Source organism: Acipenser ruthenus, chromosome 15, assembly GCF_902713425.1.
Source record: "Acipenser ruthenus chromosome 15, fAciRut3.2 maternal haplotype, whole genome shotgun sequence".
Lineage (NCBI taxonomy): Eukaryota > Metazoa > Chordata > Actinopteri > Acipenseriformes > Acipenseridae > Acipenser > Acipenser ruthenus.
The window spans coordinates 3,108,312-3,130,541 of NC_081203.1; the positions used below are offsets into that span (position 1 = coordinate 3,108,312).

The 22,230-nt window shown below is 44.4% G+C and overlaps 2 protein-coding genes across 4 annotated transcripts in view; both read left to right on the forward strand.

Moving 5' to 3' along the window:
• Positions 1 to 817: 817 nt before the first annotated feature.
• Positions 818 to 3,878, forward strand: LOC117422246 (nuclear apoptosis-inducing factor 1). 2 transcript variants are annotated; one of them, XM_034037007.3, is made up of 3 exons: positions 820 to 1,435; positions 2,276 to 2,329; positions 2,684 to 3,878. In XM_034037007.3, exons 1-3 carry the CDS (start codon positions 994 to 996, stop codon positions 3,151 to 3,153), a joined length of 966 nt encoding a protein of 321 aa, XP_033892898.2. In that variant the 5' UTR covers positions 820 to 993; the 3' UTR covers positions 3,154 to 3,878. The 2 variants fall into 2 exon arrangements, with proteins under 2 accessions (XP_033892899.2, XP_033892898.2); XM_034037008.3 differs by lacking the exon at positions 2,276 to 2,329 and having other exon boundaries at positions 818 to 1,435.
• Positions 3,879 to 4,569: 691 nt separating this feature from the next.
• Positions 4,570 to 22,230, forward strand: part of LOC117422283 (early estrogen-induced gene 1 protein) — a 45,614-nt gene continuing 27,953 nt past the window's right edge. The window contains exons 1-2 of one of the 2 annotated variants that reach the window (XM_034909108.2): positions 4,570 to 5,354; positions 5,630 to 6,103. In XM_034909108.2, the coding sequence (XP_034764999.2) occupies positions 5,958 to 6,103 (146 nt within the window). In that variant the 5' untranslated portion in view covers positions 4,570 to 5,354; positions 5,630 to 5,957. The remainder of the gene's footprint in view (positions 5,355 to 5,629; positions 6,104 to 22,230) is intronic. The other variant, XM_034909109.2, reaches the window with a different exon arrangement.

A 22,230-nucleotide genomic window follows, 5' to 3' on the forward strand; every position in this document is an offset into this window, starting at 1 on the left:
AACCCACAGGATTGTTAGGGGTTATCCCAGAACAAAAAACAGCTCTGGTTTATCCTGGAGGCATACAGAGTGACTAAATCAACCGCTATTAGGGGTGTCTCCCACATTCTTCCATGTATTCTGCAAGCACTTTGCAGACAGTATATCTGGTTAACATTTACCAGAGATACTCCTGACTGGCCCTTAAAACCCGTAGGTTACCTCTATAGTTTATTTTAGCCCAGTCGGCTGAAGCCATTGCTGTCTTGGGTTCAGTTACTTGTGGTGCCCTCTAGTGGTCATTGGAAGTGATTACACTTTTTTATTAAATTGACACTTTTCCAGCTTGGGATAACCAAAAATTCACACCATAAGAATCTGTATGCATACATTGTCCGGCAACGTAACAACCGATGTTGTTCTGTACACGCTAGTCTCAAGTTTAGCTGTAAATTATTATGAGGAACCGTTTTTCAATTTGCTGAACTTCATGCACTGGGTAGGTAGGATTCGATGCGAGTCATACGCGCATTTCGGTGACGTTTTCCACACGAATATTAATCCAGGGTTCTCAGTGTTTCTGTTTAACCTACATTGTGTTGTATTCAAATTGCACCAGGCTGTGTATTTAAGGGGCATCTCGCATGTAAAATGCGCACACATTTGCATTCAGCAAAACTCACACCTTGTGCAGTTTTATTTCTCCATTGAATTGACTTTTTTTCAAGACTACGGCGTGTCCGCAGTCTTTTTTGAGTGACACTAGAACTTAACAAATAGCTGCAGAGAAGTGCGGCGCGGTCCTCGGGACCTGAACAAATAGGAATGCAGGACTCCGGAGTAGGCGGGGCGTTCGAGCCCTTGCGGACGTAAGCAGGAGGAAGAAGCTAATTCTGGTAGCCATTACGCTGCGCACCTCCATTAAGTAAATCCTACTATTTTTGCGTATACTACGTACACTTTTTTTAAAAAAAATTAATTAAAGAAAAAAATAAATAAAACATTTGCAATATAATGGCATCTCAAGCAAAAAAGAGAAAAATGAATTTTTCTGAAAGGGAGGTGGAGATTATACTGGAGGAGATGGAAAAACAAAAACACATTCTCGTTAACCACTTCAATGCCGGGGTGACGCACATTACCAAAAACAGCGCCTGGGTGGAAATACTGAAAAGAGTGAACGCCGTGACCACCTGCCAGCGAGAGCTGGCCGAGGTCAAAAAAAAGTGGTCCGATCTCAAAACCGAAGTCCGGCGCAAAGTAGCCCAGGCGAGGGCGGCTATGGACGGGACGGGCGATTGCACTTCGGTCCCGGTGATCCTAACATCCACGCAGCAGCGGATTTGCAATTTGCTGGGCGAGGCGACGATCATCAGCTTACCGGCGGGAGACGGGGGAACCGAGATCCCGGTAGCGATGCCACTGAGTTCGCCAACAACCGTAACGATAACGCAAAGTAAGTCTTTGAAGAAGTGACGCTGCATTTAGCAAACCACCGACGAGGGCAGACAAGCCGGCAAAGTTAACATCGTTATTAGAAATGTTTGAACCTACTCGCGCTGCTCTGAAGTAAATACATGATCTCCTCCAACGCGAGAAAGAAAACAGGGGAGGTACTAAACAAAATTAACGAATGACAGCGCCCTCTAGTATGATATTTTCTTTCTTCAAAAGCATTAAACTTATCTTGTTGTCTAATTTCGAGTAAGATTAGTACGTCCCATTCTATCAATTTCCTTTTCAGGACTCTTGTCAAATAACTCAGCCACTGACTCATTGCTCATTAGGTATCGCAGCTTTTTCAAGTACAATGCCACTGAAAAAAACAACACACTTCCTGTGCTGTAGGTCAGAGCGTCGTTGGAGTGAATCTGACCTACGGCATGGAGGTAGGCTTGGTGGTCCAGTGGTTAAAGAAAAGGGCTTGCTACCAGGAGGTTCAAATCCCGGCTCAGCCACTGACTCACTGTGTGTGACCCTGAGCAAGTCACTGAACCTCCTTGTGCTCCGTCCTGCAGATGAGACGTAAAACAAACGAGGTCCTATTGGAAGTGACTCTGCAGCAGCAGCTGTTGATGCATAGTTCAACCCCTAGTCTCTGTACGTTGCTTTGGATAAAAGCGTCTGCTAGCTAATTATCCTAATTTAATAATGAAGGAAGTGATGACAATAGCGGGAGCCAGGAAGTCGATTTCAAAGCCGTGTCTGTGGGTGCTTTTAAAAGGATTTTGTTTAGCTCTATAGTGCCTTTCCTAATAAGCCTAGTATTTTTGTTCTTTATTGTTTTAACTCGTAGACATTCAGACATCTTCCTCCTCTGCAGTTTGTGAAGTGCAGAAAACACTAGAAGGTAATGCAACACTTTGATTATTTATTTTGCCTGACACATTTTAACATACTAGTTTTAAGACCCTAGGAATCTTTGATGCTAAGTTTGGAATATCGTCATGCCAACCGATTGATTGATTTATTTTAATCTATAAACGCTTTATTCTGAGTAGGATTCTAAATGTATTAGCAAGAAAAGCCTGGAACGTCCTGTATGAAGATTTAAAAAAAAACAATAAAAGATCCAGCCTTACAGTAAAGATGAATGGTGGCAGTGTGTAGACCTGGTTCTGTCTGGAATGACCATTAAAATCCACCAAGAGTGACAGCAGCAAATAGAGTGAACTCTGAACCCCACTTGTGTGTTTCCCTCCAGACGAGACCACGTACCACACGCTGGAGGAGGGGGTCGTGGAATACTGCACCACGGAGCCCCCCCCCGCCACGGAGCCCCCCATGGAAGTGCTGACCAGCCCGGGCGAGGGCCCCTTGAAGCCTCAGGAACTCAAGAGCCGCATCGCGCTCAACTCGGCCAAGCTGCTGCAGGAGCAGAGAGTGACGAACCTGCACGTGCGCGAGATCGCGCAGCACCTGGAGAACCAGAACGACCTGCTGCAGATGATCCGTCGCTCGCAGGAGGCCCAGGCGTGCGCGCAAGAGCGCCAGGCCCAGGCTCTGGAGGGCACGCAGGCCGCCCTCATCGCCCTCATCCAGATGCTGCGCCCCGCGCTCAAAGACTTCCGCAAGTTCCTGCAGAGCAGCACCGGCAACAACTCGATCGCCAGCCCCCCGGCGCAGAACGAGCAGCCCGCTGAAACCGGACCGCAGGACAGCGGGCAGCCCTAGAGGACCCTGGAGGGTTAACACGGGGAAAAAGTGTGACCGAACAGGTCAAAACAGACACTGAGAAGCGAACGACAGACACTGCACAGTGAAAGCGTGGGGGTACGGAATGGTTGTAGGGTTGGGGCTCAGTTTCTGCGTTTCAGTTTCCAGTTCTGTTTTAAGCTGTTCCATCACGTCATTGATCAGAATTTCAGTGAGCACTGTTCCGTTAAGACAAGCTTCTCGCTGTGGAAAAACAAATGACTTCAATTGAAGTGTTTCAACCCTTTTTATTTGCAAGAGACATTTTTGTGTACAGGAGACTTTTGCATTAGGAAGTTTGTTTTATTTGATTCCCTTTTATTATTCCACAACAACATTCAAAACTACAGGTAGACCACGCTTTATATACTGCGTATTAAATATATATTTTAATTTAAACCTGCTTAAATTCTGTTTTGTACAGTGCTTCAATAAACATGGGGGGGGAAAAAGGGATCTCATTTTATTTGTTAATCCATAACTTCAAAAGCCGTTGATCTGAAATTAGAAATCAAGGTCGACAAACACTGACAAAGTCACTGTCAGTGAAATAAATGGACTTGAAACGAAAGCAGTTGAACAGTTATTTATGTCTCAAATATAAATTCCATTCCTGTGGGGTTTTTTACTATAACGCTGTACTACTTGAACTGCTGTATTTGTAAATAATGTTTTTAAATTGCATTAAAGTGTATTAACCGTCAGCCACTTGCACTTAATATCGGGACATATTAAATAATGAAAGAAAAACTCAAGCATCTTAAGGAGGCGTGGGACTCGGGTTGGATACTGTGATACTGCAACGAATCCAGGAGAGGGCGCTCCACACAAACATTTTGACGAACAGTAAACTATGACGAATGCGCTCAATTTGCACTAGTGAAAAGTACAATTGAAATAACAGGTAGATGCCAGTTAAAACAAGATCTAAAATTACGAAGTAGCCTGTCCTCAAATTAGGAGAAGGACACTTTAAAGGGTTAAAGAACTTTCCTGTAGCTGGGATATTTTCAAAAGCATATTCTAATAGATGGGATGTGCACAGCTGTCTGCACAAGCATTGGTTTGAGCAGCGGGTCTTCTGTTACGTTACACTAACATTTCCAATTCACAAGTCGTCGGATAAATTAAAACGCCAATTATTCGAGTTTTGCACAGTATCGTTTTAATAATTGCGGGTTTTGACGCCGAAACCGGCTTTACACATGCCACGCCCACTGACAGTGTATTATATAGCCAAGGAAAAATAATATAGACCAGCCCTACTTTAAAGGAATTTGCGTAACCTCCATAACAACACAGTATGTTTCGGTAAGTATCTTGGGACGGTGCGATTCTTTAACCCAGCTACGGTTTCTGCTCATGCGTAGGCAGCGTTTTAACAGCGGCGTTGCATTGCAAGCCCATTGCGTTGCAAACAGTCCTGCACCAGATGCATGTGACTCCTAGAGGCGGTGCTTAGGAGGCTGGCTTATATCCCCATCTGCACTCAAACTGCGGGGAGCAGATGGAGAGATCGGCTTGCGGAAAGAGGTGTAGGTTATGGGCTCGGAAATAGACCCCCTAAATTCTGTTGTGATCGATTATTTGTTTATCGTTCATCCCAGTCGCAAGCCCACGCTTTGGAGGCTGACCTAAAGAAAGAATCGAGGTCTATATATTTTTTGTGTGTGTGCGTGGACGTGGGAAGTGAAAGGCAGAAAACTCAATCTGGATTTCGTTGCACTGTTAATGGTGGGGATGAAATCAGCGACCGCACAGTAAACTGACAAGAGAGAGACTAGAGAGCGAATTGTGCAAACGCACAGCGAAAACAGCACAAGAAACGCAGCCACCCCGCCGCAACTGAACTGAATGTAAATTTAAAAAGGAGGATATTTTGGAGTAAGTCCGCGTTGGCAGAAATCTGAGCGAGCAACAGTAAGCTTCACTCAACAACAAAACGGAGCATCGCTTCGGCTAATCTTGTTCTGCAGGAGAAACAGAAACGTGAACACATACCGTGACCGGTACCGGGGAAGTCGGTGCTGCTCCGGGTATCTATACACTGCGTTGTGGTTGTGTTCGCTGCTTCAGGTTCTGTCCGAAGTGATGTTCCCGCTGACAGCCAGCCGTGAGATCCACAGGTTCAGCACAGCCTGAAGATTTCAGTTTTCTCGGATAGCATTATACTGCATCAGGTAAAAAACAAAATAAATAAACACGCCTCGAGTTTTAATTATCCGTTTCACGGTGTATAAATCTCAGTAATGCGAGTGCACGTATATGCTTTAATGCTCAATCTATATTATTACACAATTCTGTATGAACTCCAAACCGGTTCAACATGTTGCGATATCACGTACAATTCCATTCAAGCGACGAATCTTGACGAAAGTTACGTCCTGGGTGGTTGCATGATACTGTACTTTCTTTATATTGACGTTGTGTCTTGTGCTTTTTATTTGTCTTACAGATCTTCTGGTGTCCTGCGAAACCAGCCTTTATAGAAATGACGAACCAAAACCGAATCATCAGAAAGAATTTCCAAGCGCCAGATTAAAACCGGACGTTCCAGAAACCGATTTGTATTCATGGTTTAGCAGAACTGTTTATTTTTATTTTGTTTTTGTATTATTTCATTTTTTAAATTGAAATTTATTACAGTCCGTTGTGTACTTTTTTAAATTCTATTTTTTTTCATACACGCGTGTCTTATTACTTTCATTCCGTGGGAAATATTAAAGAACGTTTTTTTTTTGTTTGTTTTCGTCCTAATTGCGAGACATTGGGACTGATTGTCAATGGCGTTTCTAATGAAGAAAAAGAGGTTTAAGTTTCAGACGACCTTTACCTTGGAGGAGCTGACCGCTGTACCGTTTGTCAATGGTGTGCTTTTCTGTAAAGTAAGGCTGCTGGATGGAGGGGATTTTACAACGCTATCTTCAAGGTAAGATCATTTTATTCATTAATAATAATAATAATAATAATAAAAATAATAATAATAATAATAATAATAATAATAATATTTAGTTACATTTGTACCGAAGAGCACATTTATGTAAGGACCGCTATTGCGACCATTCTTGTATAAGGACCGCCTATAAAGACCGCCTCTTAGCCAGCTACCTGTATTGCTGTTCCTGTGCCGCTACAGGTAAAGTGAAACCTGTCTGCAGTCACCTGTACTAAGCGGTCACCCCCATTCTTCCTACAGCAGCTGCTAAACCCAACAACAGATGCATCGCCCTTTTTTCACTGTTATTTATTTACCACTTTGATCTTTTGATCTCCGCCAGACTTGTGATGCCAAATTGTGTTTTATTGAGCCCTGCTTGTCGAATCTTAGTCGCCGGTGCGGCCGTGCATTTCCATCACACAGCTGAGTCACATGCGCGGCGCGTTCATGGACGGTCCTCGGGCGCTCTGTTTTATAGCTTCACTTTGCTTACTGCTGGGCGCTTCCATAGGTGCAGTGCATTGCTTCCGTAATAAACACGGCGATGGATGCATTCATGTTGCAGATGCCGGGTGCCTTTAGCTGGTATTGCTATGTCAAGAGTGACGGTGCTGCATTACAGTGCGTGGTAGCATGTTTATGAAGGGACTCAGCCTAGCAAACACAGCAGCTATGGACTGCTTGCGTGCACTGTACGTGTACAATTGAAAGACTTATCTGCAGTACAGATCTGTAGATGTGATGCTGTGTAATCGTTCTTGTTGTTGGCATCAAGGTAATGCTGTCCTGTCTGAGCTCCACCCCAGTCTCCAGTTAACGACAGGGCTGGCGATGCAGGTGTGTCTGTCTGCAGGCTTTACATCACAAAGTCTTCTGTGCCGTTGTGTCTGAAGCTTAGTTCAGGGCTATGCTGTCCAGAGGCGCTAAGGGCTTCTACACACTTAGGAAAAGTGGTTCCCTGGGCTTTCTGTGTGGAACCACAGAGTCCCTTAGGGCTTTCTTTGGAACCTTCAGTTTAGGGTTCCTAATCAGGGGTTCCGTTTGTGACGTCATGGAAAGCCCTGCCCCCCCCAAAAAAATTATATTTAGAACCGTTTTGGTGGTTTTGTCGGTTTTGTCGTTGACTCTCAGTTGGATGCGAAACGGGTGTGCCAGAGTATTATCTCCCCGTGTGATTGTTCATTTCACTGTGTGTGAGAGTGAGGAGCTGTGTGCTGGTGATCGTGTTGTTTTGTATACAGTGGAATAATAGTGAATTACAAGGCTGTAATTGCATCAAGGGGTTCTGGTGACTCCACAAACCATGCGAGCGAAGCCTGAGATGCAATTGTAACCTAAAGTTATAATCTAATAATAAAGCTATCCTGCAATTCTGATAAGGAAACGCTGTGCAGACTGTCCAGGGCTGCGTTCTCCGGGGAGCAGGAGTTCTAGAGCCCCTGTCACATGACGGGTGCAGGAGTTCTAGAGCCCCTGTCACATGACAGGTGCACACATCGCCAGCATTGCCTCCCTGCTGGAGCTCCCAGCTGCCTCATTTGTTCAGATTTGTTTAGCGCACAGTTACGTTGCACAGTTATCTGTATGGAAATAGAGGCCTGTGTTAGACAGAGACTGCCTGCCGCTGATCACTGATTTACATACCCATGAAATGGCACATGTCCAGTGACTGGAGCACTGCTCTGTACCTGTGATGTGAAGAGAAGCTGAAATCATTGTAACAAACGCACGCACCATTTCGCTTTGAGAATTTTCACGTTTTATTAACGTCCTCGTCCTTTTGAAGAGCTCCTCAAATATCCCCTTCAGGAATGAATGCAGAGTTTTTTAGGCTTCGCTTGTAGGGCACTACAGACCCATCTGAAATCCACAAGGCTTGGAAGAGTCAGTAATGGAACTTCTTGATCATTAAAAAGGATTTTGGGTCTGGCTAAATCCTAGGTTGAATCTTAAACGCACGAAGCCTTATGTAGTGAACCCAGTTCAAAGCCGGCACTGTTTATTGAAATGAAACCCATGTTTGTTCAGTCTCAACTTCAGGTTGAACCATGTTTTCATACAATGCTCTTTCTTGATCCTTACTACAGCAAAGGCAAACCTGATTCGGCTGCGTTGCACTGTTTCCAGGTTGGCGGTATACAGCTAGCAGCCTTGCTGTCAAAGCTTCCAGAGTGTTGGGCTATGGAGCTTGTTACCTATACACCGGGGCTAATCAAGCTTGTACTAGTAAAACCTGGAATGGGTGAAACTGCTGTGCAACAGGAGTCTCCTTCCCATCCCTGTGTTTTAATGATTCATTACTGTCTACAAACGACTGTATGTAAATCTTGTTACAATTTGTGAAGCAGTGCTTCCCAGCTGTTTGCTCCTATCTTATCCAATAATTTTGGGTCATGAAGCATTCCTGGTAAAGGTTTGCCCCGTATCTGTGTGCTGTCTGCTTTGTGCGTTTCCAGCTGTGCATGAGTATTATAATTAAAGGTAGCCTCTGACCCTGACCGGAGAGAGGGAGGTAATTGCATAATTATTACCAAACGAACCTCCTAAAAGTAAAGCCTGATAAACTCAAATAAAGCGCTTGCTGCGTTTTCTTGTGTGTTCAGAACTGGAAGAAGCGAGTTCTGCCCCTCCCTCCCTCCCTTTCTTTCTTTTCCTTTGCAAGAAAATCAAATCTCAGAAATGCGACCCACACTGCAGACGTTGCTTTGATCTGTGTGTGGTTTGTAGCCCGGCGCTCGGTTTGATGTGCACACCAGCCCCCCCCCCCCCCCCCAGGCCTCATCCCAATGCTTGCTATGCTCAGCCGAAGCCCATGCTTACAAACCTGACAGTAATTAGCAAGCAGTGCACTGGAAGCTGGAGTAAGAGGCACTGCCAGCATGGCACTCATTGCCTTGTAAATGCTCTGTGTGTGTGTGTGTGTGTGCCCGTGTACAGTTACTGTGTATGGAGTTGCCAGAGTTAAGAAAGGCAGCCGATAAACTTTCTAATTTATTTATTTAACCAGGGTTGAACCCCTGAGTTAAATGTTTTTTCCCAGGCAGTTCTTTGAAAAGGAGAAGGGGGCAAGATTTATAAAACCAATGACAAAAGCACACCAATCATTGAAACAGGACAGCACACTTGTACACATTTGTGTTCTGCTGCACATAGAAATGGGATGTTCTTCGTCATCGATTTCATTCAAATACCCAGGGTTTAATGCTATTGTCTTCTGCTATTGCAGATGGATTTGATAGATTATTTCCTTTTTTTATAGCTGGTATTCCCTGTTGAGAGAGTGCACTCTGTAAGGAATTGGTGCTCACAAAGAAACAAAAGATTCTGCATTAAAATGAGGCCGCTTGTTTAACTGTGTGTGTGTGTGTGTGTGTGTGTGTGTGTGTGTGTGTCTGGCGCTCTGCAGTTGATGTGCTACGACAGAGCCTGTTTGAGAAATTTGCCTCCCAGCTTTGGCTGTTCCTAACCAAAACAACATGATCAAAGAGCATTTCTCAGCTCCATTTAAATAATTCCTCCGGTCTTCGCCTGTGTGATGTGGTCAAGCAATTACATCTCGTCCATCCTTAATTGCCCCCAACGGCAGGCCTCCTTGTCCGGCTTGCTGTGGCTGTTTCAACTCGACGTCTTTCCCTTCCCGGGCAGTCGAAAGGTCTACGTGTTTATTTTCTGAGCTGTCAGACGGATCTCCGTGCCGTTTTGTCTAAACAGCACGCTGGTGTTTTTATTGTCTGCAAAAGATACAAACTAAAACAGTGATGCAACACAGCACTGCTTCACAGCACGTTCTAGGTTTTAAATGTGCTGAAACTTTTTTCCAATCCAGTGCCTTTCTTTAAAACCTCTTCCCAGTGCTGTGAATGTGTCTCAGGGCTTTTAAAACGAGGCTGGAAGTTCTTATTTTAAAAGTGCTTTAACCAGAGCAGTTTGCATTGAGGTGGATGCTCTAGTTTTCAAGAGCTCCCTGGAGTGTCTAACGCCATAGCAAGGGGATTGAGCAGTGAAATAATCCACCTGCAGTCCAGGCATCCAGGTGCTTCAGGACTTGTCTGTCTGCAGCTGGGAGCGGCTGTGTGGCACACAGCTGGTTTTATTGCATGCATGAATATAGCAGCCTGTCAGCATCCGGTAATACACCACAACCCCCCCCCATCATCATCATCACCACATGGATGTTTTTTCAAGTGGTAATCGCCCCTCTTGAATTAGTGATGACTCCCAGTCACTGGTATGGGCAGAGCTGTTAGCCTTGGATACATGATCCCTGAGTATTAAACCCAAACCATTCTCAACAGGGGGCGTGTGGATTGCCTAATATTGTGAGTCAGTGCCTAACGGCGATGCCCCCCCCCCCCCCCCCCCCCGCAGCTGCACCAGGCAGCTGCTGCCCTCTCTACAGAGATGCAGCCTCTGGAGCAGCGAGGGGTTTAACGTCACAGCACATTGCAGCACTGTTTGTTTTCTCAAACGAGAAGCTTGGCGATGTGCGCTGCGTTCGTGACGCTGAGAGCGAGGCGTTGTTTCCCGGGGGGCAGGGGGTACAAGACCCCGTGATGTCACAAACAGGCTGCCTTTGTTTTTTGCACGAGCCTCCCCAGCCCTGCAGTGACTTGTGAAGAGGACCGTGCACGCCCAGCTGTGGGCTAAAAGACTGTCCTAACAGGAACCGTTTTTCAAACTCCCAGAAACACGGTCAGCTTCCGTCTGTCTACCTTGTTTTTGGTTCTGCAGGTCATTACTAGAGCAACACCGGGCTTTGACAAAACAGAAACTTAGATTTTGTCTTGCACAGCGAAATCTGTGTCGACGGGTCACTGAAGGGACTGAGTATAACGTGGCAGCTTTTGGAGACTTCCTGTTAAGACCATCCCCCCCCCCCCCCCCGCCTCCTCACACCTTTATTAAAAGCGTAGCGCAGTCTCTCTCTCTCTCTCTCTCTGTCTGTGGTCTGTCTGTCTGTCTCTGTCTGTCTCTCTCTCTCTTCTCTCTCTGTCTCTCTCTCTCAGTGGTCTCTCTGTCTGTCTCTCTCTGTGTCTCTATCTCTCTCTCTCTGTGTTTCTGTCTGTCTCTGTCTCTCTCTGTGTCTCTGTTTCTCTGTCTCTCTCTCACTCTCTGTCTCTGTCTCTCTATCTCTCTCTCTCTCTCTCCTTTGTTCAGTGAAACGATTGCAATAGCAGATTGAGATATACAGAGTGTGTTATTGTCAAGGCCAGCGGGCGAGACGGAGACCCGCATTTGCCTGCATGTCTTTGTCTGCAAACCTAGGGCACTGCAGCCGAAGGACAGTTTATACTAGAGCAAATGTTTAATTAAATAATAATAATAATAATAATAATTCTGCCAAAATTCCTAACACACTGTCAGATTTTCAAATTAGATTGGAACAATACAGTTTTTTCCTGAAAGGTTTTAAGAAAAAAAAAAAGTGGTTTGCGTTGACTTCAGCCACTGTTGTTTCGAACAAAGGGGCCCATTTGTTTTCAATATCTGTTCAGGCTTCTTTGTGTTTCGTTTGGTAATGTGTAGATGATTCAGCTTTCAGCCATGCAGCACGTCTTGGTTTCTCGGACCAAATGGAGAGGGGGAAAAAAAATCGAAATAGATTTCTTTTTCTATTGCAATCCAAACCCACGAGGGCATGTGCATTAAAGATTGATTTTTTAATTATTTCATTTGTTGCAGAATAAACCTGACAACCTCTCCTACTGGGAATATGTTATCAATGTATTTTAGCAACACAGTTGAGGGATAATTGGCAAGTCTGCTTTCAGAGAGGATGTACAGTATGGGGGATGTTGTGTTTTCTTTTGACTTGCTTGCTGAATGTCAAGGGCAGCAGTGTGGAGTAGTGGTTAGGGCTCTGGACTCTTGACCAGAGGGTCGTGGGTTCAAACCCCGGTCGGGGACCCTGCTGTTGTACCCTTGGGCAAGGTACTTTACCTAGATTGCTCCAGTAAAAACCCAACTGTATAAATGGGTAATTGTATGTAAAAAAAATAATGTGATATCTTGTAACAATTGTAAGTCGCCCTGGATAAGGGTGTCTGCTAAGAAATAAATAATAATAATAATAATAATAATGTGTATTTTTTTTTCAGAATCGAGTTGAAATCAATTCCCTGTACTTGGAATCAAAGCTTCCCTTTCTGTGATGTTCAGTCCCACGTTAGTGCAGGGTTCGGGTCAATTTCTGTTTTCTAATTCCAATACCTTTTTAAAATCACTTACAAAGGTGTGTGAAAATTCAGATTTATACCAGAAAAAAATAAAAACATTCAGTTCAGCTTTTCCGTCCGTCCGTCAAATTTTTCCCCAGGGAAATCATTAATTCAATAATTTGTCCTGTTTTCTTTTTTTCTAAACACTGAAATTCCCAGAAAGGAAGTGTGTGTCATCCTGTGCCAGCTCAGCATCTGAGTGTGTGTGTGTGTGTGTGTGTGTGTGTGTGTGTGTGTGTGTGTGCAAATGTTTTCATCTTGTGGCAAGCAGGAATCCAGGCTGTGGTTAAACCAGACAGGGGGTGATGATGATGATGATGATGATGATGATGATGATATCGATATCCTTTGGGTTTAGTTTTGAAGTTAAACTATGCAGAAACCATGATCCCTCTTAATGAACCCAGATACCTTACTGTTCAGCTTGGAGTATAGTAACCATGCTGTTGACTGCATGATGAATCTTTGCATGGGATTAATGGTAGGCGTGACGCAGAATTTCAGATTGGTATCCAAGCTCTCTGAGCAGTGCCTGCCCAGTTTGAATAGTAACCTGTCAGCATCTTTGCATTCAGATCGGTAGAACTTGTAAAACACCTGCAGGGCTGGCTTTCTTTTTTATGCAAAGCTAACTGTTGTGAAGTTAGGAAGCAGGGGTATTTTAATGGCTGTGTTCTTGTGCTGATTTAGCATTGGGTTCTAGCTCATTCTTAACACCCCTCTGCTCCGCTGTCCTGTGTGCGTTGTACTTGAAAAGGATCCATATGTTTTCCTTCAGCTCAGTTAATGCCTTGCTATATAAGCATGACCCTGGTGGAATTCAAACAATGCTCCCACCTTGTTTTTCTACAAACCAGCGAATCTGCAGCCGTCGGATTCAACTTAATAAACGCTGAGCATTTTTTTCCCCCCAATTGATTTTTTTTTTTTTGTAAACGGTGCATTCAAGTGCCTGCCGCTGCTCCTGGAGTCTGCCTGCCTGCCGAGCAGCATTTCAGAGCTTAAAGTGGTGAGCTGGCCAGAGTTTACAGTTCTGACCTTCAGAAACAATAGACAACATTTCAGAGGAGCGAAGGTCATCCCCGAGAGTGAGGAGTGTTTATATAACAAGAAACTTCACCAAACTCTGATTGTTCAGTCCTAGCCTCCTGTATACAGTTAGGGTTGCATTTGACTATGAGCGTTTATTATGAGGACCCTGTGTACAGTATGTGTGAGAGCACTGTCGGGTCTCACAAGCGAAATCGCAGTCCCCTGTTCCCTTGGCAAGCTTCATTTTATTCTTGTGTAGATCCAAGACGTCAAAGCCTTACTTAGCTGTTAAATACTGGAGCGCTGGGTGATTTGGACTGGAATGTTTTTTTTAATTTATTTTATTATATTTTTACATTCCGGGTGATGTAATGAAACCAGAGTCTCCAGTTACTTTTTCCTTTTGCCATTAAACTCCAGCACCTCTGAAAGCAGGGGGTGGTCTGTTGTTAAGAGTTTGCCGTTCTACCATTCTGCAGCTCTAACATTGTTAACCAGACCCCTGGCTGTGTTTTAACTGTGCTTGCCTACACTTCCATTATAGACAAGCTATCCCCCTTGATCGGGTTTGACTGGCATCTGCCAGTTATTTAAAATTTTCTCTTCAACTATATTGTCATGATAACTTGCTCTGTTAACTGCAAACTGTGTGTATAGTTTGTATCCCGTTAAGTGTCCGATCAATGAAAAATAACTGCATTATGAAATAGATACACAGTTTTGGCAGGGCGACTTCTTCAACTCCATAGAGTTCACGCAAACCTGTTTTCAAATTTCAAAAAATGTACTAAAAAAAAAATCTTGGCCAAAAGGGATATACACTAGCAGTAAGAAATGCAAACTGAAGACAAAGAAAATCCGACTTAAATCTCTTTATAAATCTTTTACTTGTAGTATCTGTGTTGCTAAACTCAGCAAGCCGTGGATTTGAAGTAGAGTGTGCAGCTCCCTCCCTCCCTCCCCCCCTCTCCGTGCCATCTGGAGCAGAGCCTGTATTAAAGGGAGTCTGCTTCGAGACGCTGAGAGGAGGAGGAGCAGGAGGGGGAGGAGACTGTGGTGAAGTTCTAATTAATTAGGAGGACTCTCCAGCCTGTCTCCAGCTCATTAATTACCCTGCCATTCGAGAGGTGCTTGCAACACCAATTCAACACTTGCTGTTACTTCACTTGTAAAGGTGCCCACCAGTGCATATTCAAACACGTCTGCTGATTTTAATACTGCGAGGGTCTTTGCTGAACTGGAATGAGCTGGGGATCGGGAGGTAGGACTCCGAGAGCTGACGATCAGCAGGACTCTGACTCGAATGTCCGGTTCGGAGTGACCTCAGCTTGGTGGGATGGATTACTAAGCAGAGGAATGCAAGGAACAGAAGAGTCACTGTCCCAGAGCAAACCCATTCTGTACAGACTCCTGGAAGCATGGGAGGGAGTTTCCATGCTGCGTGACTTGCTCTACTGTGCAGCTAGAATGAGAGTGAAGGTTAAAGCTCTGAGCTTGTTTGTTTGAGTCCACCTGCTTCTGCACAGACAGACCGTGCTGTTCTGCAGGCACGCTGTTACAGTCCTTGTCTTTTTCCACAGGTAGCAGCAAGCTGTGTAAATGAAGTGAAGGGGTGTGTTTCCTTCCTTTTTTATATGGTAAAAGAACCGGTTTTTCTCCCTTTGCTGGATGGGAGGTTTCATGAATAGTCTTGCTTTTAAAATGCCAATCCGCCTGTCTTTAATCTGACAATGCGTCTTTTCATAAAGGCATTGTGTCCTGTGTTGCTGTAAACCCTGGTGCAAACAGTCCCTCACTCAGTTTGTTGTAGTGACCTCAACCCTACTCTCTTTCTCATTCACATTCACATCACGCCTCCCAGACACAAACCGCTTCTGTGCTTTCTACAGTAGCCTTCGATTGTTCTGATTTTCATCCGTCAGCCACTGGGAGACAAGGGGCTTTGACAAGCAGCGCTGTGCCAGCAGTCAGATGGTCATTAAAAAATCCAATATTCCCCCATTCCTTTCGCAAAAGTTTCTGCTAGCAGGTTGCAATTGTTTTGGACCCTGTATACAGCCCAGTCCCACGGAGGTCTGGTCATGCCCTCTGGTTATTCCCAGACCGGGGAGGAAGCTGCTCTCTTTGGCACTGTGTGATTTGTACACTGCTGAGATTCATGCTTCAGTGTTGCTGGACCGCAGAACAAGTGCATTGGATTAAATCCTAGACAAACCAAACCTCTAGGTTGAACAGTTAAAAATCACTTCCACTCTTACATGGATAAGTAAATAAGCCCCGATATTTATATTTTTTTCTTTTTGCGTTCTCGTTTGTGCTTGTGAGTGAAGTAGCCCTGGTACCCCATCGGATCACTTATAAAAGAAAGCCGAGGAATTCTCTTCTGTACAGCAGAATGCATTTCCAGCAACATCGCGGCACTACTTTGCATGATATATATATATTTGATGCAGTCAGTTCTGCTATGAGAATACGAACATGGTTATCTGTGCCACTGAACACATTTCCAGCTGTGTTTGTTTGAATGCTGGTTACATCACTGCTTCCAACACAATCATTCCTACAGTATTTATGAACCTATTTTTTGTCCTAGCGCAGCAGCATTCTTTATCGGCACACAAACCAGTTCTCAAGGAATGTGTCTGTGATTTACTGTCTGCTGAGTCAGTTTGGAGAGCACCCTCCTGCATTGCAATGTAGGCTGAAAACTTGGTGTACCACATATTTAGAAAGTTATATAGCCAAAAGCTTCCTAAAGGAACATTTAAAATAAACACAACCTCATTTGCAGAGTGCTTTTGTTTCTGTGACACACGCGACGGTGGAATGGGCCCTGTATTGCCATGGTAACTGTTTTGTTTTGTGTTTTGGAGAAAGCAGTTCTGCTCTGTGAAATATTTCACACAAAGTTAAAATACATTTCTCTTGGAACGGCCTTGTCCCAAACAACCAAACTTCTGCCGAGAGTTTATTAATAAGAATTGTGTTGCGTGACGGGCCTGTGGTGTTGGCAGAGGAGCCTTTGCTTTAATAAAAGCCAGAAAGTTCTTCAAGATGATACTGACTTCAGTGCACTCCATAAAACCGGTAACGAAAGCCTTGCACGTTTTTAAAAGGGTAAATTTAAAACAGGAGAAGCGAGTCAAAAGCTGTTAACAAATTCTATTGACTAACTGGTTATTGTATCCATGCAAATCTATTTCTCCCCTCTGGGTGTTGGGCTTAGCAGCGGTTGCTGTGACAAGACAGAGCAGGTTTCAGTAGGTTCATGGGCAGGGATCGTGAACTGGAGTTTTGCAATGCTCACTTCTGGTTTACTGAGCTCTGGGGAGGGATATGAACTGCTGCTTGTCAGGTAGTTATGTAATAGACACAGTAATGCATCCTTATCTACAGCAACCAAGACGAGGATATTGTTTTCATTAAGGTGTAATTATATGTTCTTGTCCTTTGGTGTGATGGCAGCTATTTTGTGCGCTGAACACAGCATATGCACAGTAATGAATGTAGAAATGTAGGCGTTTGATCACACAGTTCCTGATTTGTTTGTTTTACCCGTCCCCATGATGTTGTATTAAGAATATTAACACCTATTGTTAGATGATTCATATATGTGTAACACCTTGTAATGCATCGTTAAACTAAAGTCTAAATGTGTTTTATAAATGATCCTTTGAACTAAATCAGAGCTGTTGTGCTTTCCCATTGATCCTAGAGGATACCTAAACCACGGGTGTCCGAAGTGCTTTGGCTAAAGATTTGCACAAGTCCTGGTGTGGTGTGGATCTGACACTGGTCACCATGGTCTCCCTCTCCAGTTCACTCAGAAACCTTCGTTCCTGTTTGAAGCTCAGCCGCAGTAATTGCCGTGACTGTTTTCAGAACCCGATACTACGCTCTTCAGTTCCTGTGGGGAAGAGACGCTTTCAAAAGCAAAACCAGTTTTTGGTTTTGAAATTGCTGGTTTTAACGTTGAGTCTTTTTGAAAGCGTGCGTCTGTCACATGCCGGGCTGTTCTTAATGAAATAACAGAACGCGGTTTGTTGACCAACCTATCGGTGATGAGCTGTCCTTGGAGCCTGCCCCACGGCGACCCCTACAGGAAGAAGCCCGACCTGCAATGGCTGAAGGCAGTTAATGAGACAGCACTCTGAGACATTGTTAGAACCAGCAGATACGTGCTGTATAGGCGGCCGCACTGTGCTTTTGATCAGTGCTTGACAAATCATGTTTATTTTGGCTGTCGGGTGGTAACCCAGCTCTCTTACATCTGGCATAAACCTGTTCCGGTCCTGTTGCGGATTAGTATGTATTTTAATGGCGTTAACGTCCTTGGGGAGTTAGGGCAGTTTTAATGGCTGAGTGCCATGTGTTCTGCAGGAGGGAGGGGCTACAGTACACTGCTGTAGTGACCATGAGCACACTGTAGGATACACTCTCCCGTCAGGACAGTGGAGATCTGGCTGCTGAGCACTCAAACTGCTAGCGGTTTTAGATGTGATGCTGCCATGCAATCGTCCTAGCAGCCTTAAACAAGTCCCAAATAACGAGTGCAACGTTCTCAATGTGTAATCCAGGCCGCAGCTTTGTGGGGCGTTCAGATTAAAACAAGGGTCTACTCTGCTCCCCTCCACGCATTTGAAACTTTCTTGCACTGTGTTTAAAATGCAGTGTTTTGTACTCGGTTGCATGTTGGGTAAAGCGCAGTCTCTGTCTGAGACTCTGAGATGCAAAGCAGGAGCGATGAGATGTTTATCGGCGTTGCTCTCTGTAATAATCGTGGTGTTCCACTTTTGAAAAGTATGTGGAATGTGACATGCCTTATACTTCTCTCCCCTAGATCATTAAAACCGAGCCTGCATGTTGACAGAGTGGGAGACTCCCCTTTGTGTTGAGCCATGCCTCCTCCACATTCAGGGTGAGATGTTTTGTCAATAAGGAGTAGAGGCATTCGCTGGGCGGGGTCTGATCATGTTCTGTAGACTGATTTGAAATGCCATTGCCTTCCCTTCCACCAGTATAGCTCAAACTACCAGAACCTCGTCCTGTTTTTATCGCACTGCTTGCGTCAGGACGCTCCGCAGTAGATGCAGGTACCAGGCTCCAGTCTTGTCGATTTGTTTTTGGGAGGATTGGACAGGCTGTCACGGAGATGTTTTCCTTTACCTGCCCTGTGGTTTAGTGCTCAGTGTTTTTATCTCTTGGCATTCAGCTGCATTTCAGACGAAAACCTTCTTTAGGCCAGAAGCCAATCTGTGCACGTCTAAAAAACAACAGCTGTGCGAATTACATTAAATACGCCTTAAATTGTTTCTAGTTTTTCACATATTTCTTCCCTCGGATCATTTATTGTAAAACGAATTACCGGTTCCGTATGAACAGTTTTAATCCTCGATTTTATGTTTTTAAATATTATTGCATTCTTTTCCGAAGGATATTAGACTTGAAGAGGTTTTGCTTGAGAAACTTCAAACCGGAGTGAGTCGACACCTTTCTAAAGGGCTCGGAGAGGTGCCAGGCAGCACAGCTCAGAGCGGCTTGCTTTAACTGTCTCTGCGCATGCACAGGGCCGGGTCTGTGCGAGGTGAGGGCTTGCTTCAGGGAGCATTTGTGCCCTGAGAACCTCAGAACCCTGGAGCCCTGAGAGTCAAGTAAGGGCTTGCAATCCACATGGGAAAGTCGTAGGTAGGTTGGCTGTTCAAGAGCCAAATTTGAAGCCTTTTGACGTCTTCTAATGCTGAAATTTGCATATCCCTGATTGCACACAAGTCTATAGCTACTGCTTTTTTCTCACCTTAAATGGGAAGCTACTTGTATTTCTACATACATACATACATACATACATACATACATACATACATACATACATACATACATACATACATACATGCATACAGATACTGGATATACAGGATATTCATATACATTTAAAAATTGTAAAAGAAACTTCTGACATTCTTTTTAGTGTTTTTAAACGTAACACTATTGTGTGTGTGTGGCTGATTTTGTATTCATATATGGTGCGCACAATAGAAATAAGACATTGAAGATCATTCTTATAGCGATTTTAATGGCAAATCGTCATTGGCGCTATTGAAAAACGCTCCCCGATAAAAGACCCCAAACCGGAATAAAAACGGGTCCGAAGTCGTTAAATTCAACGGCTTGTGAAGCAGTCGGAAGTTGTTTTCTTATTCCTTTTAGAAGTCTAAATGTTTGTTTTGTTTTGTGTATGTTAGATAGGGTTAAGAATCCAGCCCCATCGTTTTTTTTCATTTCAGGTTTACAAGTTGACCTCCATGGTGGTCTGGAACACAGACAGGGAGAGATTCTCAAAGCCTTTTTTTTCGCAGAGCGTGGAAACACACCCAATAAAATGACCAACCCAGTGAGAGCTCATGTCTGTGAGTCATGGCCTGAGAGCTCCCTCCCAGTACAGCAGAAGTGCCCAAACAGGCCCAACCAGTCCAAGCCATCCTCCACACATGACTCTCCGTCTATTCTATTTGTAGCAGTAGTGGTCGCAATCGCTTCCCACATTCCTTACCACTATCACATAAGCATCAAATTCACCAGATTTCTTTCACCGGCGGACGCAAGACCTTTATCGCAAACTAAGCCAGAAAAGTATTCTCCCTGGCTCCCTCATGCATGTCGTTGCTTCGGATCGTTGAGAATAGATTCTCCGATACCATCTACAATCTGATCCCTTCAGTGCGGGTCTAGCGTCACGCATCTACTGATACGGCTGTACCGCCTGTGCCACGTAAAACAAAGGCGCCACGGCTTGGGAATTTCATAGACTAGCGTTCAGTTGGTCACGCTAAGGAAATCCGTACAGCTGTAGTTTGTGTTCGCAGGGAGTGTGGAGGTTGAAATGTATTCCCTGACAGCAGTGAGAACTATACAATGCTATGCCCTTGAGTTAAATGTATAAAAACACATAAAATGAAGCTTCTAGCTTCCTGCCTCATCAGCTGTAGACTAACAGCCTTTTCTGTGGTTTCCTTTTGTACAAAAGTAGTTATTTAAGGTAGAAGGTGGGGGGGAAGGGTTTTGCCTTTTTGCTGGAGTTTTGCTGTATAAAATTAAACTCAGGAATGGAGTTGCAGGACTAGATCAAAAAGCCATCCTGTTGCAGGGATGGAAATAAGACTCCTGTTCCACAGCAGATTCGCCCATTCCATGTTTTAATAGTCTCTTGATTTAACACCAGTTATCAAGCTTTGGTGTGTCTTATTAAACTCCTAGTAAAACCAGGAATGGATCAAACTGCTGTGCAACGGGAGTCTTATTTCCAGTCCCCATGCAATGAAAACTCACTTCCCAACGTTTCGGTGTGTTTAGCACCCGTTTGTCAAAGGAAAGTGTGTTTCAAACAAACAATGGAGGTGCTTGTAGGCTTTTGATGCCATGGCAACCACACTCGCTTACTTCTGTTTACATCTATTAATGTGCTTGTGATGTCATTGACTACACAGCTAATGATGTAACAATCTACTGTTCCTTTCTATTTAAACCTTCAGGCATCCTGGTATTGAGTCTATTAACCATTTATTTCCCTTTATTCTAATATTGTACATTTATCGAGTCCCACTTATAGGTTAAAAGAAAAAAAAGTTTTGTCCTGTTCTCATGTATGCTCAATAAAGGAGTTTCTTTTTGAATTGCATAACTTCATTTCGCGTTTTTCAGCTTGATAGAATTCGGGACTGAAAGGTTGTTTAAATTTGTATAGCTGTTCGTATTTATTTGAGTTATATTAAGTTCTGACTGACCAGGACAGTAGATCTCCTTTATACTGTTTGCAGGACAGCGTGTCGCACTCCAGACTCTCGAAGTACAATCTCTTTTCTCCGGGTGTCATGAAGTGCTCTGGGTTTATAAGTAACTGTTTAACCCGGGCTGTTAAAACATGCTGTACTGGTCATTCCTCAGACCCAGTAGAGTAGATAGAGCTGCTTCCTTCGTCTCAGTTCAGCTGCTTGTTCTGGTCATAGTAATCCAGCAGTGTTTAGGGGCTCTGGAATTAAAGAGGGTTTCCTCTGATTTATAAGCTGTCTGAAGCCGAGAGCCTGGTGTGTTGGTTGAATCTTATATTTAGCAAACCTCCCATTCATTGTCTGTGTTTTAGTCTGTCCACGAACGAGATTAAAGAACAGTGCCTGCAGGTGGTGTTTAAACGGGGTGTCTGTGCTCTGCATAAACTGTGCGTGTGCATGAAGTGAGACTGCGTTACAGTACGAGCACTGGAGCAGACGGGGCTGTGCAGCAGCTCTCTGACCTGGATAATTGCAAAGCAAATGAATAATTCCAATTCTGAAGGGGAACTGGAGCCTGGAGTGACACCCATTTACTTTCAGGACTCCTGATGGTTTAGCAATGCATGAATCAAACTGGACGAAAAGCAGCTGGAAACCTTCGTATCCATCAGGACTCCCCCCCCCCCCCCCCCCCCCACTGCAAAAACAAGTGGATCCCATGATTCTGTGACTGTAGTAGGGCCTGTGGATTTAAGTATCTGTTTGGCCTAAAGGGCTGATCAAGAATGGTGAATACCTGCGAATAGAAAGCACTGTTCATATTGCAATAACATGGGTTGGTGGATTTAGGACCTATTGATAAGATTGCTGTGCCCTGGACTGGCCCGTCAGCGATGCTGTTCAAATCCCCTGGGTATGTGTGGAATCTGGCTCTGTGCTGCAGCAGCACAGGCTACAGTACGAGAGCGTCCGGAGAACAGCGGCAAGCATACAGGGAGCGACAAACAACCGAATGAGATCTGGGAGGACCGTCCAAAGCATGTTGAGGCACCCAAGCCGCCTTGTAAGGGGTGCATGCATTCACTATTTAAAAGGTATGCGGACA

What these genes read in the sequence shown, in the direction of transcription:
- LOC117422246 (XM_034037007.3), top strand. Translation starts at nt 994, where the DNA reads ATGGCATCTCAAGCAAAAAAGAGAAAAATGAATTTTTCTGAAAGGGAG. An exon ending in AACCGTAACGATAACGCAAA is followed by an intron (nt 1,436 to 2,275) that starts GTAAGTCTTTGA and finishes TTTAACTCGTAG; the next exon opens with ACATTCAGACATCTTCCTCC. An exon ending in AGTGCAGAAAACACTAGAAG is followed by an intron (nt 2,330 to 2,683) that starts GTAATGCAACAC and finishes GTTTCCCTCCAG; the next exon opens with ACGAGACCACGTACCACACG.